Here is a 25,683-nt window from a genome sequence, read left to right as displayed (position 1 = left end):
TTAGGGGTGAATGAAAGAGCAGTAGAGGCAAGTACCAAAGGGGATCCCATCCTGTCCTTGGCTGAGATGCATGCAGGGCTTGCTGGGGGGTGTTGCAGCTGAGATGGGAAAGAATGGAGTCCTCAGTGTGTCCTAATGGCTCCTGTGTGCTGGCCCTGCAGAAGTACCTTCAGCAGCTGTGGAACACCATCCTGTTCATCGCCCTGATCCTGTGCACGGGTGTGATTGTGCAGGCCCAGCGGCAGTCCCGGCAGGGCCAGCCAGACCAGGACACCGAGGTGGGCTCACTCCTCTGCTCCTCTCCTCTTTGCCTCCATTGGGGATGTGCAGCTGGGAACTGACTCTGTGCTCTGCCTTCCCAGCTGGACCTCAAGCAGCACATCCTGCGGAGGCTGTCGGCACTGAAGACCCGGCGCTACCACCCTGGCAAACACTCCTGGAACCAGGCCCGTGACATTGATAGCTGTGTTGTCTGCTTGGACCAGTTCCACAAGAACCAGGTAGAGCCTGGCCGGGGTGAGACATGCTGGGGTCTTGGGACCAGTGCCTTGTGCACCAGCCTTGCCAGACTGCTGCTAGGGACAGACACAGGAGGCCTGCGAGAAGCTTGCTAGCCAGTGGCAGAAGGTGGGCTCAAAAGTCATAGGCCAGTTAAAGCTATCACCCCTAACCCATGGCAGAACCTGAGTATGGATTCTCCTCTGGGCACAAGAGTTCCTGCCTACAGAATCATAGAACATCAGGGTTGGAAGGGACCTCAGGAGGTCATCTAGTCCAATTCCCTGCTCACAGTAGGACCAATCCCTAGACAGATTTTTACCTCAGTTCCCTAAATGGCCCCCTCAAGGATTGAACTCACAACCCTGGGCTTAGCAGGCCAATGCTCAAACCACTGAGCTATCCCTTCCTGATGATGAGCTCCATCCCAGTGCTCCTTGCCTAGAGCAATCCCCAGCCTCTGCCCTCAGCTATCAGGCTGCCAGCAGCTTCGCTGTGCCTGCCCCTTTCAAATACTTGTATGGTGGTTAGATGTCTCCCCATCTGGCCTATTAGTGCATTCCATTGCAGCAGGGTTGCAGATTCTGGGCTGTCTGACCCGCTGCTCTGGCCTGACACATCTCCAAGGCAGGGTGCTAAGGTGGCTGCTGTTGTCCCGGACATTCATTGCTTTGCCTCCTGCCCACAGTGTTTGCGGGTGCTGCCATGTTCACATGAGTTTCACCGGGATTGCGTGGATCCGTGGCTGCTCCTGCAACAGACCTGCCCTTTGTGCAAGCACAACATCCTGGGTGAGAGCAGAGGGTGGCATTGGAGGGTGGCCCCCTGTACAGCTGCCTGTGCTTGCCCTGAGGCTTCAGGCCTCTCAGGGTGATGTGGGCAAAGCCCTGCAAGTTCCTGGGGGAGGCTGCTAGAGGGCAGTGACTGTTCGGCTTATCCCAGCACAGCACCGTCAGACTGGGGCTGACCTGGCTGTGGATTCCTTTGACACTCCTTTCTTCCCTCCCCACCCCACCCCCGATGACATGCAAAAACGGGACAGACCCAGTAAATGAGCCTCATAGCTGCGATAACAGGCTGTCCACACATTGTGGCATAAATATGAGGCTAGGTCTCCCAGCCCCCACCCTGGTGATCTCAGCATGCTTGCAGTAGGGGGTCTGGGAGGTTTGGGGGCTGTGGGCTCTGGGGAAAGGGTGTGGTGTTGGGGGGTTCTAGGGAGGTGTGTTAAGTACACAGTAACTGCGTGCTTGGGTTTAGGATCTTGTGGCAGCTTCTTGCCCTGTTTTCCCTAGGGAGAGCTGTCTGGCAGTGAAGGGGTTACTGTCTCTCTTGATCTCCCTTCCAGGTAACTGCTGCAGTGAGAGCTAGCTGGCCTATGGACATTCTGCCGGGATAGAGCCACCTGCACTCCAGGGGCCAGGGGCACCAGGAAAGTGGCTCCATCAGCACAGCAGGTGGCTGATCAGGGGGAAGTAGCAGCACTGTGCCTGTGCCCCAGGGCTGGGCAGACCCTCAGGGCTGTATGCTCAGCTCAGCAGTTATCCCCAGGCAGCAGAGAGCGAGAACCTGAGCACTGGGGTGAAGAAAGGTTCTGCTCCCTTTAGCGTGCACTCAGACAGTCCTGTTTGGCAGGGGTAGAAGGCAGGGTCAGTGTGGCAATGGATGTGGCCAAATTCTGCCCTGTCTTAAATCTATGCGAGCCCCCGGAGATCAGGGAGGGCAGAACTTGGCCTCTGAGTGTGTGTGTAGGGGGTGGGAGTGCATCTGGGCAGCTGATCTGTCGATATTAGTGTAGTGTCTTTGGAGGGGTGGGGGTTGTGAGGGCAGGTAAAATAAGCTAAGGAGGCATCTGAGACCCCCTCAGGGGAATAAGGAGGGGATCCCAGACTTCTTAGGCAAAGTCTTAAAGGGTTAGCGGGGAAGCTCCAGCTACGATGGGAGAGACTGGTCCGTGTGGCTGGCGCAAGCACTTTGCTGTAAGCCGATTTCTCTGTGCTCCCAGGGGCAGGCTAGTCTTCCCGTGCCCAGCGCTCCTAACGGATGATTACTCTCTCCTTTTATAAATCTCTATTTTCTATACTCCCATGACTGCTGCTAGGAGCCCCTGGACTGGCTCAGCTCTTGGTTACTTCTTGGCTATCTCAGCGGGGTTGCCTGGGTGTAACCAAAGGCAGTGCTGAGCCCCTCTCATCCCTCACAGGGTGGTGGCCCACACCTGGAGCAGAGGAGGGGGCCTGGAAGCTGCGCTGATCTGCCATCTTTCGACATGCTTCCCTTCTCACTGGCCCTTGGGCGATCACCTTGCTGGAGGGCAGGGGCAGGAAGTGGGGAGGGGTTGAATGCTTGCTTTATTTATACTAACTTATTAGAGAGAATGGCATGAGGTAGCTGCAGGGGTGGAACAATATCCGTGGATGTGTTGCAGTGTCCAGGCCTTTGATGGGAGTCCTGCCCTGCTGGGTCCCAGCCCCACTCAGCACCAGAGATTGCTGGATTTGATTCACTGTACATGTCTGTAAAGCCACCTGCGCTATTAAATCTAGAGCAAGAAGAAACCTGCACTGCTCTTGTTGCTGTTTCTTTTACAAAACAATCCAGCACTGATTTCCCCCCCTACATCCTGCAGTTTCCCTCTGCCTGGCTAGTAAGCCCCTTTCTCTCCTAGTCTCCAGCTGCCATTTAGAAAGGGTCCCTCCCAAGAGAGTGGAGAAGCTGAAAGAGCCGTGTGCCATGGAAAAGAGCCTGGCTTGATTCTTGCTGTGAGTTCAAGGTGGTGACCTGGTTATTGCCTTGGTTGCAGGTTCAGGGTCCATAAAAATATCAGGGCATGATACATGCCAGACAGTAGTCTTTGCTCACAGCGCAGGGATAGTGTGATCTCCAGGTTGGACACAGCAGTCCAGTAACTTGCCAGAGGGTGGATGTGGCCAAGCTGGTATCAGAACTCAAGAGGCCCTGCCTCCCAGTCCTATACTTAGCCTGCTAGCCCATGCATCTCTCCTTTGGGCACGTAGCCAGCTCCCTTTGCCTCCCCCGGCTTCAGCTGGATGTGTAAATATACCTATCCACGGGCCACTTTGGTGAGGACTACAGGAACCTGCATGCAATGCAGCCTGGCTAGTTTGATGAAGGATCATGGATTTCAAGGCCAGAAGGACCATTACGATCATCTAGCCTGCCTTCTGCCTAGTATAGTGCAGAGGATTCCATCAGAAGCCCACTGCGTGCTGGACACTGGTTTCCACGGGCTGCATGCCATGACTCAGGCTGGGGAGTGTGGAACGTGGCATAGAATGCAGTGGCATGGGCTTAGTCCTCTACACTGAGGTTAATGAACATCTGCTGAGCCTCGCTTTGGTTCAGTTTCTAGGCATCTCTGCTGCTGAATCTTATTGTGGGTTCCAGTGACACTTAGTCTCCCTCAGTCCAGTAAACTGGTGCTATAGCATTAGATGTGAAATGGGCACGTTCCCCCTGCCAGACTGAGGAGGCATGTTGGCTGTGCTTTGTTAAAAGCCCTCGACAAACGGTATTGCCTAATGTGGGATAAAGGTGGGAGGAGAAATTGCATGGGTGTTGACCAGCATGAAATAGGTGGTGGGAAGCCTCATGAATTGTAATAAAGTAATTATCAGAGGCTCTTTAAGGAATGGCTAAGCTTAAATGTAAAATACTAGTTTACTAACAGCGCTGTCCTCTCTCTGGGAACCAAGTCCTTTCCCTGTAGGGGCAAGGACAGTCTGATCTAAGCTAGTCTTTCATCTCTAACGTCTCAGAGCCTACCTTGGTAACAGAGCCATTGAAAAGGAATAGAACAGTGGATGCTGTTATATAGCAGTCACTCAATACAGCCCTTCCTGTTCTCCCCACCCCTTTTCTTGCACTCATTTGCCAACTGCCTTCCCATCTCCTCCTGGGCAGTCTCCCTCACAGCAGCCATCCTGCTGCTCCAGGACGTCTGGCTGATTCTCCTTGTGGAGCTGCCAATGCTCCTTCCTCCACCCGAGGAGATGCCGTTTGCAAGGCGTGGAGTCATAGAATCATAGACTATCAGAGTTGGAAGGGGCCTCAGGAGGTCATCTAGAACAACCCCCTGCTCAAAGCAGGACCAGTCCCCAACTAAATCATCCCAGACAGATCTTTGTCAAGCCTGACCTTTAAAACCTCTAAGGAAGGAGATTCCACCACCTCCCTAGGTAACCCATTCCAGTGATTCACCACCCTCCTAGTGAAATAGTGTTTCCTAATATCCAACCTAAACCTCCCCCACTGCAACTTGAGACTATTACTCCTTGTTCTGTCATCTGCCACCACAGAACAGTCTGGATCCACATCCTCTTTGGAATCCAATTTCAGGTAGTTGAGAGCAGCTATCAAATCCCCCCTCATTCTTCTCTTCTGCAGAATAAACAATCCCAGTTCCCTCAGTCTCTCCTCGTAAGTCATGTATTCCAGCCCCCTAATCATTTTTGCTGCCCTCCACTGGACTCTTTCCAATTTTTCCACATTCTTCTTGTAGTGTGGGGCCCAAAACTGGACACAGCATTCCAGATGAGGCCTCACCAATGTTGAATAGAGGGGAATGATCACGTCCCTCAATCTAATGGCAATGCCCCTACTTATACAGCCCAAAATGCCATTAGCCTTCTTGGCAAAAAGGGCACACTGTTGACTCATGTCCAGCTTCTTGTCCCTGTAACCCCTAGGTCCTTTTCTGCATAACTGCTTCCTAGCCATTCAGTCCCTAGTCTGTAGCAGTGCATGGGATTCTTCCATCCTAAGTCCTTGTTGAACCTCATCAGATTTCTTTTGGCCCAATCCTCTAATTTGTCTAGGTCGCTCTGTATGCTATCCCTATCCTCCAGCGTATCTACCACTCCTCCCAGTTTAGTGTCATCTGAAAACTTGCGTCCCCCACAAGCTGACCGCCCTGACTCCAGCAGGTGGCCCATCCCAGTTAGGGAGCAGGTGAGTGGCAGAGAAGCCCTGGGTTCCCACGTGGCACAGCCCTTTTGCGGCTCTTTCACTGTCACAGACAGTAGCCCTGCACTCAGAGGGAGCCTTGGGGATGAACAGTAAACAGCTTTATTTGTGTCCCTAGCTGAACACCTCCAGCAGGGGTTGCTCTCCTGGGGTTCTATTTCTGGTGATTCCTGGGGCTGTGAGCTGAGCGGGCCTGGATTCTGGCTGCGCTGCCTTTCCCTTTCAGTCTGGCGTAAGTGGTGATGGCCGAGGTCTCACCCGGAAGGGAGATGCAGGACATTGCCTTCCACATGGCCTCTGCAGAGGATGGCTTTGGCTGGCTGCTTGGCGGTCTCTGGAGTGCCGTGCTCTGGCTGCTGGCTTGGTCACTCGCAAGCCGGCGGGGCACTGTGCTGCTTGGAGGTCTGTGTGTGAGGGCAGGTTTGCTGTAGGAGAAGCAGGACAAGGCATTAGAGATGCTGCCCCTGAGGCAGGGAAAGTCACATAAGAGTGGCTCTACTGGGTCAGACTAGGCTCTACTGGGTCAGGTCCATCTAGCCCAGTATCCTGTTTGCTAACAGTGGCCAGTGCCAGGTGCCCCAGAGGGAATGAACAGAGCAGGTAAGCATCAAGTGATCCATCCCGTCACCCATTCCCAGCTTCTGGCAAACAGAGGCTAGGGACATCATTCCTGCCATGCAAAGTCTCCATGCAAACCAAGCCCTGCAGCTCTTCGCCAGGGAGAGGCGGAGGGTGTTTAGAGCAGGCCTGCTCACCCTGTGGAAGCCTTGTGGGGGTCCGTCATGCTGTCCTTGGAGCCAGTCCTGGAGAAGTGAGCCCAGAGCTGGGTCTGCGGGATGAGCTGAGGAGAGGAGAATTCAGGGTTAGAACCTCTCTGGTCACAGCTTGATGCTGGGAGCTCCCCCTGCATCTGCAGGAAGCCATGGCTGGGATGCATCAGAAAGAACATTCCTCCGCATTGTGCACCTCGTTCATGGCGCTATCATGGCTGATGTCTGTCAGGGACTGACTCAGAACTGGATGGGTAACATCTAGGCCTCAACAGCCTCCAGTGTTTGTGGGTGCCTGTGTTATCTAGTGTCAAGTGCTTTCCTTGCTCTGGTCCCAAGGAGCTCCAGGGTGTGGGGAAAGTCTCTCCTACCATCTCTCTGGCAAGAAACCACTCCATTCTGGGCTTAGCCTTCTCCCAGCTGGAGGCCATGGCTTTGGATGCTCCTGTTTGATGACCAGAATGGGCTGAGCCATTGTGGAAAGGGCCTTGCACTGACAAGATGACTGAAACTTGGCCCTGTGTAGAGGGCCAGTCCAAGGCCCACGCTCCACTGGTCCAGAGACGTAGGGCTAATTCTGCTGGGTCACCCCAGCAGGGTGGGACCAGTGCAACAGATGCTGTCTGGACACAAGATGGAAACTGGTCTCAAGAACAGACCTTTACTGTTATTCTTGTCTACATAAACCAAGTTTGCAACAAACCCAGTGTCAATCTCCCCTGCATTAGTCCACCATGCACTGAGCACCCCTGTGGACTCTGCTGCTGTGAACTAACTCTTCCACAGAGAGCTCTGATTCATCCTGTTTCCATGCAAGGGAGATCAAAATGAGCTATGGAGTTTGTGCGCAGCAGGCTAGGTGAGGTAGATTCACACTCTGACTTTCTGTGAACTTTGGCTGGTCTAAACCTAAAAATTAGATAGACCTAGCTAAAGCACTCAGGGCTGTGAAAAATTTTGGACTCCACACAAAATTAGGCCAATACAGCTGGGTCAGTGGAAAAATCCTTCCGTCGACCTAGCTCCCACCTCTCGGAGAGGTGGCTTAACTACATCAACAGAAAACCTGTCGACGTAGGAAGCTTCTACGCTACAGTGGCACAGCTGCCATGGTGTAGCTGTAGCTGCTGAAGTACAGGCATGAGCTTCATGTTCCTTTCAACAAGCCCTGAGCCTGACTGTTGTGGCCCATGACCGGACCCCACAGCCTCCCCACTGTTGTAGTGCTGGGCTCACCTCCAGGAAGAGGCTCCAAAAGGCCCAAGCTTTTCTTTCAGCTAGGACTTCATTCTTAGCAGCTGTGGGCATCTCCCAGCAGCAGTGCGCTAGGAGCAGGGTCCTGACATGGAGGCTACCATTGCAGAGCTTGTCACCTCTTCAAACATGCTGCACCTACCTCCCCATTGCCTTGTTCCTTATCCAGTGCAAATGGGTGTGAAATGCTCCCCATCTGGTAGCACTTGGCATTGGTGAAAGTGACAGCGTAAGGTGCAAGCCAATGGTGAGTCAGGCCCGCCGAGTCTCATGCCTTCAGCCTATTGCTTGCTCTTAACAAGGAGAATGTTAAACCAACCCTTCCTTGCAGTCTACACAGCACATGATGCAACTGTGGCCCAAGGGATGGCACAGGCTCGGAGAGCGGCATAGAAGCAGAAGCACTTGCTAGAAAATATCTTAAATTAATATTCGTCTGCCCTGGTAATAGAGCTAAGGAACCCTTAATCACTAGGCTTGACTAACATGCAACTCCATCATCTGTTTGCAGCAGCCTTTCCCAAGAGTAGGGCTCAGGTTTGAGTTGAAAAGTGGGAGGGCTTAAGTGAGAGGGGTGACTGTCCTATGTGCAATTACTGGGGGGGCCTCAGTCTGGCCAAATCTAGCATTCGTATTTATCTGTATTGGTGTAGCACTGTCCTGATCTGCGCTGTCCCAACAAGGGGAGGGGATCTCTGCCCCAAGATTTACAAGCTAAGTAACGATGAGTGGAGAGGGCCAAGTGTACAGCAAGAAGGGCTGCTGTTGGGTGTGCCTGGGGGACACTAGTAAAGCTGGGCGAAGAGGCCAGCATACAACGAGCCAGAGAAGACCATTAGCTTTCTCTACAGTTCTGGTTAACAGCTCCTGTCTTACTGCTCCCTGCCCCGAGGGGTGAGATTAAGTCCTCACTTTTGTGAGTTCCAAATGAGATCACAATTAAAGCTCAGACAGATGGACAAGCCCCCATCAGTGCTTCTCTAAAGGCCTGGACAGATCCAGTAGCGTAGTTGGGGAGGAAGCAGGGGGAGTGGCCGCTCCCACTGAGCACATTCCCCCAAAGTGGCGTCTTTTTAATTTTTACACTCGGGGGCACTTCCCAGCAGGGGCAGCACGTCTGGGTCTTCGGCAGTGGGTCCTTCAGTGACTCTGGGTCTTCGGTGGCGGGTAATTCAGCAGCGGGTTCTTCAGTCTTCGGCAGCAAGACTTGGGTTTTTTTTGTTTTTTTTCTTCGCTGCTTCGTGGCGGGTAGCGCCTTTTTTTTTGTGTTTGCTCTCCCTCTGTTAGAACCTGGATATGCCACTGGACAGATCCCCCCACACCCCTATGGGTTTTGGGTCAGGAGCTGTATGTGTCTTCACTGCACTCCAGCCAGGGGTTTTCTTTGCTGTTTGTCACTGAAAATAGCCATAGTGTCCACAGCTACCAGAGAACCACTACCCTGTGCATCTGGCCAGACGTTTAGCTGGAAGGGTCTTCCCTTTCCAAAATCAGAGGGAAAAATGAGGAACTGGACTAAGCCTAGCAAAGAACAGACTGTACTGTCAGTCAGACATGGCCTGAGCTATTGCAATGTATTGGAGCCCATGTCCCGCTCCCAGGCAGAGCAAGGCATGGGTTCAGCAGCACTCATTGTCTGCTTTTCTATGCAGCCTCTAGGAGCCTGCTCTGGGAAGAGAAAGGCTTCTCTCACCACAGTCTACAAACAGCTCCCTGGTCATGGGAACCCCAGGGCTGCCCTTAGGCTTTTGCTTCCACTGAGTGAATGACTCTGTTGTAACTCCTAATTCTACTGGGCCTGCTGGCACTCAGTCAGGCCAGGGAGGGCTGCTCAGTGCAGTGAGCATGCCTAGGGCCTAGTCTGGCAGCATGTGCTGAGCAGAGCACAAGAGCTTACATGTCACATGCTGATGTGGTGCTGACCCATTTCAGCTCAGCTGCTTGCTCTTTCACTTGCTCTGCCAGGGCCTGGGAAGAGGGGTCAGTCCTTGCACTCACTGCTCGTTTGCCAGCACAGGGTTTTGTTTGTGAAATACAAAACTGATGCTAAACTGCTTCAGCCCCAGGGAAGGCTCTCAGAGCCCCCTGTGATCCCAGAGCCCAGGATCGGCTCCAGGGAAGGACCTCAGAGCCCCCCTGTGATCCCAGAGCCCAGGATCGGCTCCAGGGAAGGACCCCTGAGCCCTCTGTGATTCCAGAGCCCAAGATCAGCCCCAGGGAAGGACCCCAGAGCCCCCCTGTGATCCCAGAGCCCAGGATCGGCCCCAGGGAAGGACCCCGGGGCCCCCCTGTGATCCCAGAGCCCAGGATTGGCCCCAGAGCACCTTGCGATCCCAGAGCTCAGGATTGGCCCCAGGAAGGACCCCAGAGTACCCTGTGATCCCAGAGCCCAGGATCGGCCCAAGGAAGGACCCCAGAGCCTCCCTGTGATCCCAGAGCCCAGGATTGGCCCCAGGAAGAACCCCAGAGCCCTCTGATTGCAGAGCCCAGGATTGGCTTCAGGCCCACATGAAGAATATTAATACAATAATTGCTCTCTGGAACAGGTGCCATGCTCAGTGGAGAGCTTTGCTCACGCCCCCCACCTAGGCCCATGCTGAGGAAGTGACAATAGAGCTTTCCAGACTTGGGTTATTCAGGAGACCTCAGTCCAAACGCAGTGGCTCTTTAGATCCAGTTTTCCAGCTGAGCCAGCTATAGAACAAGGAAGTCATGTGACTTCCACCCAAGGCCTCACAGCAGTTCTGGCACATTCCAACAGTCTGCACTCATTTCTATTTTAAATTAGAGCCCACACTCGTACTGTTTCTGACTTACAACTGTGCTCGTTACTAGACTGCATTGCTGCAAGGGGGAACGGAATGGGGCATATAAGCCTCACTGAGAAGTACAGGGAGGCAGAGTCAAACCTTCAGCTGTAGAGCACAGAGGTAGTGGGATTAGTCCTGGAGCACAGGCTGTGTGAAAATGGTCCTGAGCTTCTAGTCCCCAAGAACAGTAGGCCCTCAGCCCCCATAGGAATCACGGGAAGGATGACCTATTCCTCAGCCTTCAGGAGCCACAGGACACGCCTCCTATTCCCCAGCCCCAAACTGGATAGGTCGACTATTCCCCAGCCCCACCACCTCCAGGAGCCACAGGACGGGTCTTCTATTCCCCATCCCTAAAATCTACTGAGAGTGGGATGTGTCCTAAGTCCCTCAGTTGTACAGTCTCGAGGGAGCAACGCATAAGCCTCAATCTCCCATCCCCAAAGTCTAGAGAGACCATGGGATTGGCCTCCAGCCTCTCTGCTCCAGAGCCCCAGGGGCCATGGGATGGGTCATGGACCCTCCATGTCCAGTAGGGATCCCACTGTTGCACTGACCCCTGATTCTGCCTGCATTGCCGACTGCCTATTGCTATTCAACAGCTGGCCTCCCTTGCACTGAGAGGTGGCTGGGGTCAGACTCACCTTTAACACACCTTGCTGCGCCGCCTCTTTCATTTTGGCTAGTGCGGTCCTGAGCCGAGAGTTCTCCTCCTCCAGGACGCTGATGCGGATGTTGTTCGCCTGCAGCTGCTTTTCCATGTCATCAGTAATGTTTCCAGTGCCTGCAATGAAACAGGATTCCTCTTCACAATGGGGCAAGGGGAGTGGGTGTGCACAAATCCTCTGGATACAGCAGGGCTGGCGCATGCATGCGTGCATGTCCGTCCCTAACTCCTCCTGAGAAGGACATCCCCCTTTGCCTCCTGGCACTGACAGCCCTGGAGCATGTGCAGGTAACTGCTAGAAATGCTGTAAAGCAGTGGTTCTCAAACTTTTGTACTGGTGACCCCTTTCACACAGCAAGCCTCTGAGTGCAACCCCCGTAATAAATTAAAAACACTTTTTTATATATTTAGCACCATTATAAATGCTGGAGGCAAAGCGGGGTTTGAGGTGGAGGCTGACAGCTCGTGACCCCCCATGTAAAAACCTCACAATCCCCTGAGGTGTCACGACCCCCAGTCTGAGAACCCCGCTGTAAAGCACGAGCAGACTAGCTGGTCCAGTCCTCTCATGTAGTCTTAGGGACAATAATTATGCCACAAAAACAGCAGGCCAGTTAAAAACAAAAGGCACAGACATTGCAGGGCCAAAGCAGAGAGGATGCAGCAATGGTACCGAGAAAGCTGTATTCTCGTTAACCAGCACGTGATCTCTCTGGTAACTAAAGGGACTGCATGCGAGTGGAGGGTCTGTGCTGTGTGTAAGGCAGTGGGGAAATAGAGGAGAAGGGAGGAGTAGGAGACCAGCCTCCAACCAGTGACTCTCCCATGGGTACGAAGCTAGTAAGAGAAATCATACCCCGGGGCAGCCGGTCACAAGCTACATGTGACACAATCCTCCTGTGATGGTGTGTTCACTCCACACTGGTACTGAAGGGGTTATGGTGGCGAGGGAGGCCAATTAGCCATAGGCTGCACCTGCGAGGGAGCTAACTGACAATGATTCTCATTGAGAATTAAGCTTACCTGGGCAGGAACGAGTGGGAGAATCTACAAAACTGAGGAGCTGAGGCTAGCAGAGGTGGCAGGGAGAGGAGCCTGCAGATGCATCCCTGATACAAGGGAGAGAGCAGGTGCCTGAAAAGGCAGCACAGGAAGCTGTCCAGGGAAGGAGCAGTAAAGTCCAAGAGAGCACAGACCTGGACTGTGGGTTTGAGGGTCCCTGGACTGGAACCTGGTGCAGAGGGTGGGCCTGGTTCCCCTACCAGCTGCTGTGGGAGTGGTGCAGTGGAGATGGAGACTGCCTGAGACCTTGTGGGAAGAGACTCATGAGGCGCCAAAGGGGAGGATGATGGTGACTTGGCTGGAGAGAGGCTACAGCTCCTGATGAGTGAGAGAGAAGCTGTAGAGCAAGTGACCGAGGCAATGGAATGGACTATAGTGAGCTAATTCCCCAGCTGAACCATGAGGAGACACTGCTGAGCGGTGAATAGCACATCCCATTACACCTCTGATCTTGCCATGCTTACTCTGAAGGACAGCAAGAATTACAAGGGTACTCATTCTTAGCTGGAGTTAGTCTCTGCCACTTTGCCAGGATTGTGTTGTCCTCATTAATCTCCTATTGCACCCACCAGCCACCCTCTAATCCAGGGGTTCTCAACTCTTTTCTTTCTGAACTTCCCCCCACCCCCACCTCCAAACATGCTACAAAAACTCCATGGCCCACCTGTGCCACAACAACTGGTTTTCTGCTTATAAAAGCCAGGACCAGAGTTAGGAGATAGCAAGCAGGGCAACTGTCTAGGGCCCCACAGAATAGGGGTCCCCGCGAAGCTAAGTTGCTCAGGGCCCTGGACTTAAACCCCATGCAGCAGGGCTTCAACCTTCTGCCCTGCACCCCAGTGAATCTAACACTGGTCCTGCTTGGCAGACTCCCTAAAACCTGTTCGAGGCCCCCCAGGGGGCCCCAGACCCCTGGTTGAGAACCACTGCTCTAACCCACAGCCCTCATCCATGCCCAATACTCTATCTGTCAGTGGCTTCTGTGCTTCACCTGACCTTCTGGGCATTAGTGCCAGCACTGGAGACCAGGCTGTGTTCTTGAACCACAGACCAGTCTCCACTCCAAAGGGCAGCCATCTTACCCCTCCAGGGTCCAGGTGCCCAGCAAAAGTTTCCCCTGGAAGCATGCTGCTGGCTTCCCCTTTTAGTGACGCGACATCCCACCACAAAGTGGAACATGCTGAACAAGTGAACTGAGATGCATCTTCCCCCACCCCATTACATTCAAGCAGCTTCCACATGTTCTCAGACCAATCTCTTCCCTTAGCTGGAGGCTTTAGGGCAGACTCTTTGGCTGATATGGCCACTTAGTACCTGCACCAGCTGCATCCCCCGCCCACCCTCCAGCACTAGGGGCATGGTAGAATGGCACTCCACTGGCATAAAGTCATTGATTACCTTACTCCTCAGCAGCTCTACCTTACACTGGGACTAGGCATGCAGGATGGTGAAGCTGATGCTCACTTCTTGAGGATGCTCCCTCCTGCTTCCCTGCAGCAGACCGAGCTTGGATACAGTGGAGAACTGAGCTCTTTGTTATAAAAGGACATGGGGTAGCAAGAGTAACTATGGAGGGCTGTGCCCAGTTACACTTCACTAAGCACCATGCAACCCGTCAACTGCAGAACAGTGGGGCAGGTAGGCTGCTAGCAGAACCTTTCCAGGTGGAATTATCTTGTCTTGCTGTACTAACAACATGCCATCCTGATCTGCAGGGATGTTGTGTGACCGGAGGAACCTCTAGTCCAGATCGCACCAGACATCTCTCCTATGGACACATGGCCAAGATCAGCTGTATCTGACTGTTAGCCAAAGGTGGGTTTAGGGGGATGTAGACAGAATACACAGCTGCACTCTGTAACATAGCATAGAGTCACATGGTCACATCTCATAGTCACTTGTCTCATGGGTGAGCCCTCTGGACTGCAACTCTGATTTTTTTCTATGTTTAATTGAAAGTCTGATCTTTATATTTGTGTAATTCTAAAACAGCTGCTGGAAATCGCACACTCCCATGTATGTGAGCTGGGGGATTTGTGCCCTCTAGGGCACCTCAGTGGATGAGCACTACTGAGGTGGGGGCAAGGGGTAGAACTCTGTTACCATCCACTCTGGTGTGTGCTACGTCTTGCACAGGTGCTTAATGTCTGCTGCCCTCTGCCCCACCATCCCACGCCCTCTCTTACACTCAAACTGCGTCTCAGCAGGGATGTGGAGGTCTGGAAAGGACACTAGCAGCCTCTCCCTCTCCTTCAGCTCCTGGAGCAGCTCATCCAGCTCGGAGATGTTCCTGAGTAGTTCGGACGTGGTCTGCTCGAAGCTCAGCTTCTCCTGCTGCAGGTTCTCCACTAGCTGCTGCACTGGACAGGAGGAGTATGGTTAGGTTTCATCAAGCTCCTTTCCTGCTGTGGTCCCAGCTCAGAGTGATTCTGCCCAAGGGAGGGGGAGAGGGGTGCTGCAAAGTGGCTAGGAGAGGAGAAGAGTTCATCATGCAGCTGTAACATTGCCTTCAGGGCTGAATCTGATCTCTTTGTGCAGTGAGCTGCACACCAATGTAATGAGCCATAGGGTTTCAGTGTGGGAGCACCAGACAGAAACGTGGCACTTGTCCTGGAATGCCCACAACCTTCAGTGCCTAACAGGCCTCTGCTGAGAAGGCCAGTCCCTGAGGCCCCTGCTCCTTGCTTGGAACAAATTCCCATCAGTCAGAGGGAGAAGGACTGAGTAAAATGGAGTAGCGTTCTCAGGAGTGACCCATGAACAGATGGCCTGGCTGGAGCCAGTGCAAGAGAAAGCCCTCTCAATGCTCTTCACTGTTCTCTCAACCCTCCATCATTGTGCAGTGTAGCCTGTTCACCCATCCCCGCTCCAAGCTCACCGGTACTCCATTGTGTACCCAAGTAGGGGGCATTCATTCTGAGCCTCTTAATGACCCCCTCCTCCACTGGAGCTCAGCAGTGCAGCTCTAGCCCTCCTTTCACTGCCTCTCAGGGGAGCCCCTACTGCTGAAGGAACTCCTTGCTACTCTGGAGACATTAACACTGACCTGCTGGGCTTCGAGCTGGCCCTGAACCTGCTGCTTCTCGGTCTGTGTCTCCTTCAGCTGATGCGCCAGCTTAGCCTTGTCATCCTCAGCTTCGCCTAGGCTGGCCCTCAGCTCCTCACACTCCTGATCCAGGCAGTCCAGCTGTTGCAACAGGGCCCTCTGCTTGGCCTGGAGCGACTTCACAGAAAGAGGAAGGCAGATGATATGTACAGATGTCACCCAAGTAGCTTCAAAGCAGGAAGCATAATAATAAAGAGGGGCGGGCAGGAGACCAAACTGGGAGGGGCGGGCCAGTGTGTGTGATGGAGGGAGGCGACAGAAGCCTAACTGGGTGTTCAGCTTGGCCTACATCACCAAGGAAGTGTGTGACCCACTAGTATGCCGCAGCCTGTGACATAAGTGCCAACTCCATGGGTGCTCCGGGGCTGAAGCACCCACAGGGAAATACTAGTGGGTGCTCCGCACCCACTGGCAGCCAAGCTACCCACTCCTAGCCCTAGTATCCTTCTCTTTCCCCCCTGCTCCCAGCCCCACTGCCTAACAGCTGTTTGGCAGTGCTTAGGAGTTAGGACTTTCTGGGAGGAGCAGGGACATGGCGTGCTCAGGGGAGGAGGCAAAGAGGGATGGGCACTTGGGGGAAGGGAATGGAATGGGGGTGGAAAGGGGGTGGGAAAAAGAAGGGTGGATGGGGACTTTGTGGAAGGGGTGGAATGGGGGTGGGGTGAGGGTGGTGTGGGGGTGGGGATGGGGGAGTGGGGCATCCACCCGGCAAAGCAGACGTTGGCGCCTATGGCCTATGATATATTTAGGTAGCAGCAGAGGGCACCAGAATTTCCTCTGCCTGCAGCACCAAATGGGCACCAGTGGGCACAGTTGCCAACTTTCACACGGTAAATAAGCACCCCGGATTGTACAATAAGTCAGAAATCAAGCTAATCTCATTTCAAAAGAAGCCAATCCCTAAGAACCCCAACACTCTATGTGACTAGATTTCCGCCCCCCCCTCCTCCAGTGTGCAGTCTGGGACTGTGGTGGGCCAGCTGTGCACCCCTGACTCTCTCCCCCCACTTGCCCCTGCTTGCCGGGGCCAATAAAAAAAAAAAGCAACAAGCTACAAGCCAAAAACTAGCCAACAAGCAACTGACAAGCCAATTAAGCCAAAAACAAGCCCAAGTTCTGCAGTAATTTTGTGGGTTTGGCATGTCTGCCAGTGGGCCTGGTTCTAGGGGAGATCAGGCTTCTCCAGTTTTCATCAAAAGCATGGAGCGCTCCCTGGAATGCTGGAACTGATGAGTGGCCATTTTCAAAAGTGAGTGTGTTACTGACAGCAAAATGCCCCTGCGCTGAGGGTATGAAATAGGCACAGAGGGGATACTGACAAAGGTAAGTTCCAACCATCCATCAGACAGGCTGCTCTCAGAAGGCAGCTCCCCTGCAGGTAAGGGTGACGGTGCACAAGTAAAATGGCAACATTGCTCAGGTGCACAGCTCCTCCTGTCCATGTGCAGCTGCTCTTGATCAAAGGGATAGCACAAGGTATTGCCAGGAAAGTACAAGCGCAGCAACACAGGGCGGGGAGGGGAGCAGGAACGCTGAGCTGAGCCCTCAGCTTCCCACAGAGACCCTGTTTACAATCCTGGCATAAGCCTTAAATGAAAACAAGCCTGGGCAGCAGCAGAAGGAACAGAACAGAAGGGATGGGATGACAGGAGAGATATGGCTAGAGCAGCATGGACCAGGACCAGCCAGAAATGGCCTAATGGAGAGTAGAAGGGAGTTAGATTCGGGTAAGGTAGGGAGCAACAGGTCTGCTTCCTGCCATGGCCGCACCTCCTCATGCCTGAGCATGCTTTCTACTTTGGCCTTCTCCTTGTCCAGCTGGGTAGTGGCCCCACTGAGCGCGTGGCTTGTGTTCTCCAACTGGCTGGTTAGCAGCTGCACTTGGTCTTCCAGCTTCGTCATCTGGCTCTTGTGGTCCATCTTAGTCCTCATCTCCTCCAGCAGGGTGCTTTTGGTCAGCTCTGTGAATACACAACATCCTGTAACCAAAGCTGTGGATTGGGGGAGCTCATAATGGGAAAGATGGGCTCTTCCTTCCCCAGGTTCCATGACCCTGTGGGAAGTGGATGAGAGAGGCGAGAAGAAGCTTTCTGGTATGACCTAAATTCTGTAATAGATCCCCTTCCAGAAGGCTAGCCATCACCCTCACCTGGGCCTGCAACCTTGTGAGTCCCAACACATGGTGCTAGCACCCCAGGGCAAACACATACACGTATCAGCCTGGTAGACAGGCTGCACTGTTAGTCTTTAAGGGCCACACTGTGGCTGGCTCTGTATGGGTGCATGAGATGGGGGAAGGTGGCACATGGAGTCTTCCCCTTGTGTAAGCAGGAAGCAGAGTCTTCCTAAAGCCATGGGCCTACCTTTGTACCAAGAGCTGGCTTGGAGCAGGGGGAGCACTGTTATACCCATCTGATGGGTGGCAGAGAACAGTCAACCAAGAGCCCTGGGAGGAATTCTGGGAGTCAGCCAGGAGTCCATCTGTGGCTCCCACTGCAGCACAGCTCCCCACCCCTGTAAGGAATAACCTAGCCCCAAGGCTTCTCTTCCCTGTGCTGAAGTGGCTGAGATTCTGAGAGGCTCATGGGATCTTGCCTCAGCCCCCAGGATTCTCCCTAGTGTGTTACCTGGGCAGTGGAGGTTAGAAGGCACTCAGATACTACAACGATGGAGGTCATTTAAATACATTGGTGCTGATTCTCTCACTTACACCAGTGCTAATCGGGAATGACTCCACTAAAGTCAACAGAACTACACTGGTGTAAAAACAGTGTGAGAGGAGAATAAAGTCTATGGATGAGATCAGTTGAATGGATGAGCCCATGAGAATTCTTACCCAGATCTCGCATGGTAGCTTGCTGTGACAGCAGCTCTTCTTGCAAGGTGGAAATTCTCCCCTCCAGCACAAGCGCTCCTAAAGCAACCAGAACAAATGACTTAGCAAGGACCTCCCAGGTCCTTTACAGCACTTATCTACAAAGAACAATTACACAATGGCATTTCTCATCAAATGAGTGCATCATTCTATGCTTCACAAAAGGAAGGAGCCAGGAAAAATGACATCGCTGATCAAATGTATTATTTACTGAACTTCTGGTCTTAAGACACCTGGCCTTTCAGCCAGAGGGATATGGAAAATAGCACCTTTATGTGTTTAAAAAACTCTTGAAAAAAGCTGTGAAACAGTTTTTCTGGAAACAGATGTGACACACAGAGAACACAGGATGGGACGGGGCGAAGGTTTTATTGACACTCATTAGGGACATGCTACATAATGCACCACTCATCACCAATGCCAGAATCCCAATAAACATGTCATATCATCACACCAAGTGTGTGCGGGGGGGGAAAGACAGCAAGAGAGAGATGTCACCCACTGGCACAGCTGCATCAACAGACTCAGGTCACCAGTGTTCTCACTGTTTAGGTTGGTGAGGATCAGGCAGATTGCATATTGTGAAGATACCATATTGACCCCTAGGGAGGATATCTCCCTCCCTTTGAATGGCTGCTTTATGGGCTAGTGAGTTAGATACATTACAACAAGGCCTACTGTACTGTTCTGAAAAGCCCCCGCCTGCCTCATCAGCTCATATGTAGAGTGTTTGTGGCCTGCTAGGCGCAGCGAGCAAGCATTGATGACAAGAGGATGGAGAGCAGGAGGGAATAAAAAGAGCCCAGCAGGTGAGAGTGAGTAGGAAACAGTCATCCCTTCAGAAGCAGCAGTGAAGTAGGGAGTCTGCAATACCTGCCCTCTTGGCCACCAAAAATACAGAGAAAGAAGAGATTGGAGAACATAAGAGTTAATTTAAAAGGGACAATCAACTGTCAAGGGGTGAAATCCTAATCCCATTGAAGTCAATGGCCAAACTCCCACTGACTTCCATGGGACTAGGATTTCACCAAGGACTCTGGTTGTGTCTAATGAAAACACCTATTGACTAGGGACAAGCTGGGACTGATACTGCACCCGTCTGGAGATCTTCCTTGTCCTTCTCCAGTTTGGCTGTGATCTGCAAATTCTCTTTGATCTTTTCCTCCAGGTACTGCTCAGCCTCCTTCCTCTGCCGTTCCTGGGTCTCATTCTCTTTCTGAAAAAGCTTGTCAAAGTCCTCAACCTGCTTCCTCAGTTCATCCTTCTGTTTCTCAGATTCTTCCAGCTCTGCCTTCAAAGGGTTTATCAGCTGCATCAGCACCCCAAGATGTTTGTTGATACGGGAGAGGTCTTTGCTCTGTTCTGATGCCCAGAAACTCATGTCCATAGCGGTGAGTGGCTTGTTGCCTAGGGTCTCCTCAACCATCTCTTGGAATTTACCCAGGGATGAAGGGATGTTCTGGCTGTGGCAGATGCTGATGATGGCTTTACCGACCTCCCAGAGGCTGGCCTGGCCACTTGCACATGCATCACAGGGCACCAGAGATGACTCAATTGTCTGAGAATGGACACTACAAACATTCTTGGTTACACCATATGCAGAACGTGGCTGTGAGATGTCTGAGAAATCACAGTCTGGCCCATGGGTGGTTTGTGGTAGACATGAGATGGCTGACTGGGCACTGGCTAATGATGCACCTGATTCTGAAATCACATGTGAGCAGCTTTTCAAATGCTCATTCTCAGCTTTCACATCTTGCAGGGTAGATTTCAGTGCAGAGCTGTCCTTCCTGTTAGATTTCTTCTATTAGAGAGAAACGTAGGAGAATGAAGACATTTGCTATCACGTTTAAACAAATTATTCTCAACTATCTTCACAGAACAGATGCTCCAAAATTGGTCTGGAAAGCCTGTAAAATGGTGCTCATTTTAAAAAAATGGAACACAGGAAACGGGAAACAAATAGTTCCTCTAACTCAACAGAGACTCCTTTGCTTCACTGCTGGTGACAGAACCAAAAGTACAACACCGATAAAGCCTGACTGAATCCTCGCACATCCTCACTGGAGGGAATGTCAGCGATCAAGTTTGGTAGTTTCACCTTTTCTACATTTTTCTGAGATTGAATAGGTTCAAAGAGGAGGATTCCCTTGGGAGGTAGTCTGCCAAATATTGAGACTATTTATCCTGGGAAAGAGAATTATTCCAGGGAACGTGACTGAGGAACAGTGTTAAGGTTGCAAAGGGGACAATGATAATAGGAAAATTTATCTTACTTGAAAAAAGTAAGATAAATTTCAAACAAAAGGCATTACTTGATCATACTGCATGTAGGCAGCCAGCAGACCTCCCTGCTGCAGCAGGCCAGAGAGCTAAATACAGTAGCTGGATTTTAAAAGGGGCTGGCTAATATTTACAGCCATTAATATCATTTTAGCTAGTTCTGAGAATTAGATGAGGTTAATCAAAGCTCATGCTTCAAAGTATAATATGATCACTGAAGGTTCAACCACGATCTGATTTAGTATAGCAAATCCTATATGACATAGATCCCAGCATCGCTAGGGCACATCCTACCTCAGTCACTAGCTGCTGCTGGAGCGCTCCCAGTTTCAGTGTGCTGTTCCAGTACTTCCTCACAGCCAGCCCAATGGACATGCAGGGTCCCACTGCCTGGGAGGGAGGCACAGCTTGTTCGCTGATGAGATTCTCCATGTAGCCTGTGAAGCTCTGAAGCAGCAACAGCAGCCTTTTTTGACAGAAACAAACCGCGGCTTAGAGCTGCATGAAATTTCTCTCTGGGAGCGGGCTTTTTGCTGTAGGTCACTACTACTCTGCAAGTTGAGGAAGAAGGTGGCCCAGGGTTAGCATTTGGCACACAAAATACCCCAGAGGGGAACCCCAGCTTCCTAGGCTGTTCAGAGGTGGATACAAGGCAGGGGGACCCTCTCTACCCTAAAGGGCTGGATAGTGGTGCACAAGTGGGTCAGCACTTGTGCAACTCTTCAGTTCTGGATCACTCTATGGAGCAACATTCCTCCAAGTTCAGGGCCTGACTATCCTCTCCCAGTGGCACAGGTTCAAAGCCATGACCTCTGCTTTTAGATGGGGGTATGTGGCCCAGTGATTTGGCCTTCCAGCTGGTGGATGAATTCAAGGAGAGCCTAAATGAGCCTTGTCATAAACATACAGCCAAGGGTAGCATAAAAGCCCTCCTTAAGAGTAAAGAGTAAATCCCTTCTTTACCTGTCAAGGGTTAAGAAGCTCAAATAACCTGCTTGGCACCTGACCAAAAGGACCAATAGGGGAGAAGATACTTTCAAATCTGTAGGGGAAGGTTTTTGTTTCTTGTTCCTTTGTGTTCTTTATGGTCAGCGAGGAACCAGGGCAGGGAAAATACATCTCCCTAAGCCATATCTGAACTAAGCATCTGATATTACAAAAATAGTAAGTAATATTAAGGAAATGCATTAGATTATCTTTTGTTTTAGCTTGTGAATTTTCCCTGCGTTAAGAGGGAGGTTTATCCCTGTTTTTGTAACTTTAAAGTTTTGCCTAGAGGGGAAATCCTCTGTGTTTTGAATCTGATTACCGTGTAAATTACCTTCCATCCTGATTTTACAGAGGTACTTCTTTTACTTTTCTTTATAGTAAAGAAAAGTAAAAGCCTTCACAAAGGTAAAGCCCCAAAGCTCCCACACAGGCCAAACCCTCGGGCCCAGTCTTGAGAAGCTGCACTGAGAGTTACTTTTTTAAAATTAAGCACCATTTTACTTCAAGCCGATGGTAAAAGCACATTCACTTCCCAAATGCCTAGTAAGTGAGCCATGATTAAAAATATAAAACTGACATCTGTATTGATAACTATACATGCGAGAAGTCAACACAGGCTACTGGATGAGGAACTCAAGAAATGCAGTTCTAGCCCCACTCTGCCATTCACCAGCTGGGTGGCCTTGAGCAACTGAGTTCACTTGTACCTCAGTTTCCCAACTGGCAAACTGGAGATAACAACACTCATCTACTTAGTGTAGATGAAAGGCTGTGAGGATTAATTAGTTCATGGCTGTAAAACATTTTGAACAAATTAAGTGTTCTAGAAATACCAAGTATTAATGTAACTGTCAAATCTCTACTCACAAACCCTTTGTACATTGCACACAAAATCTGTGTTAAAAGAACACTGTTAAGGTTGCAAAGTCAAGCACCCAAAAGTTAGGAAATGCCAAAATGAAGGTTGTCTGAATATTCTTAATTTGCCCCCCTTGTGCCAATGCACAGTCCTTAATTACACGATCTCCTGCCATTTTTTCCACAGAACCTCTGCCTCATTCAGTGCACGATGGAGAGTGCTCACTGGATCAGCTGTTACTCAATATTTTGTTTTATCCTTGTTGTTCATTGTGTTGTCCCAGGCCTTGTTCACTGCACATCATTCAAACTCTACTCTGAAGACTGAATTATTAATTTTCTCATAGACTTTTCTATGACGCTCAGCACGACAGTAGCTGCTGCGCAAACATTCACTTTTCTTCACAAGACTCCTGCAGAGTTGAGACACAGGGCAAAAGTATCCACTAGTTTTAAGTGCCCAACTTTAGACTCCTAGGACCTGATTTTTCAACATACTTACCATTATATAGCACTTTAGATGTTCAAAGCACAGCTCCCATTGATGTCAGTTGCAACTGGGAGTGCTCAGCACTAATGCAAATTAAGCCCCAGGCTCTCATGTTGAGCACCCTGAAAATGAGGAGCACGCTTACGGACCACCTGTGAAAACTTTGGTTTAAGTGACTTGCCCAACACTCATAGGAACTCTGTGGGAGAGGCAGGGATAGAATCCAATTCTCCAGGGTAGCATTCAACCCGCTGAACCATGAGGCCCTCCTTTCTCTTCCCACAATCCTCTGCCTCACTCACTAAACACCTTCCAACTTCTTCCACAAATGAGACAACAGGCTCCTTCATTATACAGTCCTGATTCATCCCCAGAGCAGGTCCATTCTGTCCACTGAATGAGGCATGCACAGTGCAGTCACACTTGGGAGCTGTGAGGGGATGGAGCATGCTCAGTCACTCTGTAGATATGACCCGTGCACAGTCTGGTCAGCACCAAAACCAGTGATGAGCTGGAGCATAATCAATGAGAATGGAATCTTCAGAGATTTTAGTTAAACTCTAAAAAGTCTCTACTGAGCATGTGCAAACTGAGATTTTTCAAGGACTTATAACAGCCAAATTTGGGCAGATTTTCATATGAAGAGCAAAAGACACCTCCCTGACACAGGCCAAATTTCAAGTCCCTACTCCAAAGTATGGGGATGTTAGAATTTCTCAAAGATCAACAATTGTTTTTGCCAAAACAACACATTTTTCCCTATTCTTGGAAATGGCTGAACCATTTTGGCTGAAACTTTCCCAAAAGATTTAGCCTGTGGCAGACATCCAGCACAGGACATTTCAGCACAAACCATCAACTTTTGGTAAATTTATAACTAATTAAAAACTGGCTTTTATAATGGGAAATGTCAGGCAACCTTAAAATATGTTGCTACCAACCCCACCACATAAGAGAATTTCAGGGAAATACTGCTAGATAACCAAAAGCCATTCAAGATCTTTGAATATACTGCACATGCAGATCTATGCTCATGGTGCCAGAGGCAGGTATCCTAACAGTAGGGATCTGCAGAGATATTTCTCAAAGAAGAAATACAGCTGCTTAGCCATTGATAAGTGGCTGCATACAGAAACATCTTCCATGCTTTCCAGACGTATGTGATTCTAAAGACCTGAACACAGATATATGGTCTGTATAAATGTATTGTTTTCCCAACAGGCATTTCTGAAAGGAGTTGGGGATGTCCACTGATCAACCTTGTAACAGATCTGAGATGTATTCATCCTCTCACCTGTCAATCACCAGTTCAAGAAGCATTACATGGGAATGCTGGGTAAATTCAGGGTCATTCTCCACATAGTCATAACGCTCCAGCAAAGCCACCAGATCCAGATCACAGGACATTTTATTGGGAAACTTCCAGGAGGGATAACGCACTGCCCCAGCCCGGGAGAAGACATCAATGATGGCTCCTTGTAGATCGGTGATGTCCTTCCTCAAGCTCTCCATGCAATTTGGATTGCCCAGCAGGTATGCCATTCTGTCAGCTGACTTTAGGCCACCAATAGGAAAAGGCCCCTCATTGGCAGGATGGATGGATAGATCTGCAGCAGACAACAACACTGATCATCAAATTAACTAGCAGATCCCCTAGGGAAAGAAAATCAAGGCAGGTCAGACTCATTACTGTACATCTCAGCTCTTCATGACTGTGGGATAAAGTGCTGTCACTTCTGCTAGGGCTTAAAAGTTATGGCCCAATGTACAAAATTGTAACAAGTCCTAAGACTTCACAGCTGTTGTTATACTGCATGTTGTGCTACTGGAACTTCACAACAATGGGACTAAAACTCATCTCCTCTTGTTCCAAATCACAGAATCCCCTTTAGTTGTTAGTCGTATAGAGCCTGTGATACTAGTCCCATAGAGTTTAAGGACAGAAGGGACCATTACACCTAGTGTGACCTCTAGAATACCTCTAGAAACTCAGAACTATTAAAGTTCACCCAGCTACCCCTCTATTGAGCCCAAAGACTCTAGGTGGAAAAGGGTATTTCAGTCCTCAGGAGCCTAAGCTACCAGAGGCAGAGAACAGCAGAGATCAAGGTGCCAGGCATCCCACACAGGTGAGCAGTTCCCATTCCATCCAGTAGACAGCAGTGACATGCACACAGGTCAGAGACCAGCATTACACTTCACACGTGTATACAGGTAAGGGGGGGGGTGTTCTACATGCAACAACTAGCACTGACGGTGCCTTTTCCATCTTTTCCACTTCGCCTGCGTCTAGCCATTTCCCAGCAGGGATCTCGAGGTGCTCTGAAAAGATGACGGACTTAACCCAGCCCCCGGGAGACACCAGAGGACGGTCCTACACCCGTCTGCAAACGGGGAGCCGACTGGACACGGAGCCAGTCCCACAGCAGAACCCGGAGTAGCAGCTCGGAGAGCCCCGCTCCCAGAGCTGCTGTGCAGCCGCGCAACGCGCCAAGCTCCTTGGCTACACGACGCGAGACAAGGGCAAACACCCGATGCCCCGAGCATGGCAGAGCGCTTGGATGGGGACCGCATGGATACGGGGCCCCGGGACGGCCCGGGGAGGGGGTACCCACCTGCCGAGCGGCCGCCGCCCCCCGCTCGGAGCGGAACCGGAGCCTCGGTGCCTCCGTTACAGCCTGCCCCGCGCTACCCGTTACCATGGCAACCGCACAGGCCCCGGCCCTCCTCTTTGCGAAGTGACCCCGCCACCCAATAGAATGTTAGGCGAGCTTCTTGCTCCTTCCCCCACAATAAAACGTCACGCGAGTTCCCCCCCACGTTCCCTCAGTGGAACATTCCGAGTTTGCCGCCCTCGCTCCGTCTGAAATACACTAACACTGCCGCGGTGGGAACAACCCCTAGTCCCCGCCTCCCAGCGACACAAGCCGGATGAGTTGTCCCCGCATCCTTTACGGGACTGTACCAACTCCGGCTGGTATCGCTGCACTGCGGGCACCCCTGGCCGTCCCCAGAATAGAACATCCCAACTGGG

At 51.3% G+C, this 25,683-nt stretch overlaps 2 protein-coding genes across 9 annotated transcripts in view; one reads left to right on the top strand and one right to left on the bottom strand.

The window, feature by feature from the left end:
- Positions 1-15,457, top strand: part of RNF215 (ring finger protein 215) — a 20,104-nt gene extending 4,647 nt beyond the window's left edge. Inside the window, exons 7-11 of the mRNA XM_032786430.2 lie at positions 162-278; positions 363-500; positions 1,187-1,289; positions 1,847-1,918; positions 15,446-15,457. Of these exons, the coding sequence (XP_032642321.1) occupies positions 162-278; positions 363-500; positions 1,187-1,289; positions 1,847-1,869 (381 nt within the window). The 3' untranslated portion in view covers positions 1,870-1,918; positions 15,446-15,457. The remainder of the gene's footprint in view (positions 1-161; positions 279-362; positions 501-1,186; positions 1,290-1,846; positions 1,919-15,445) is intronic.
- Positions 5,559-25,683, bottom strand: CCDC157 (coiled-coil domain containing 157). Of its 8 annotated transcripts, none has more exons than XM_032786434.2 (11): positions 25,619-25,683; positions 23,944-24,256; positions 20,606-20,777; positions 19,124-19,832; positions 17,990-18,067; positions 16,924-17,114; positions 15,094-15,270; positions 14,234-14,402; positions 10,963-11,102; positions 6,240-6,325; positions 5,559-5,909 (listed from the first exon to the last, which is right to left on the bottom strand). In XM_032786434.2, exons 1-11 carry the CDS (start codon positions 25,671-25,673, stop codon positions 5,639-5,641), a joined length of 2,361 nt encoding a protein of 786 aa, XP_032642325.1. In that variant the 5' UTR covers positions 25,674-25,683; the 3' UTR covers positions 5,559-5,638. The 8 variants fall into 8 exon arrangements, 6 of the variants coding, with proteins under 6 accessions (XP_032642325.1, XP_032642326.1, XP_032642327.1 ...); XM_032786435.2 differs by lacking the exon at positions 25,619-25,683 and adding an exon at positions 25,265-25,477 and having other exon boundaries at positions 23,944-24,302; XM_032786436.2 differs by lacking the exon at positions 25,619-25,683 and adding an exon at positions 25,265-25,477.

The sequence above is a fragment of the Chelonoidis abingdonii genome, chromosome 22 (assembly GCF_003597395.2).
Source record: "Chelonoidis abingdonii isolate Lonesome George chromosome 22, CheloAbing_2.0, whole genome shotgun sequence".
In the NCBI taxonomy this organism is placed as follows: domain Eukaryota; kingdom Metazoa; phylum Chordata; order Testudines; family Testudinidae; genus Chelonoidis; species Chelonoidis abingdonii.
This window is presented reverse-complemented; position numbering and strand designations above follow the sequence as displayed.

What these genes read in the sequence shown, in the direction of transcription:
- CCDC157 (XM_032786434.2), bottom strand. Translation starts at nt 25,673, where the DNA reads ATGTTCTATTCTGGGGACGGCCAGGGGTGCCCGCAGTGCAGCGATACC. An exon ending in GCATGCTCAGGCATGAGGAG is followed by an intron (nt 15,271 to 16,923) that starts GTGCGGCCATGG and finishes CTTTCTGTGAAG; the next exon opens with TCGCTCCAGGCCAAGCAGAG. An exon ending in GCCAGCTCGAAGCCCAGCAG is followed by an intron (nt 14,403 to 15,093) that starts GTCAGTGTTAAT and finishes TGTCCAGTGCAG; the next exon opens with CAGCTAGTGGAGAACCTGCA.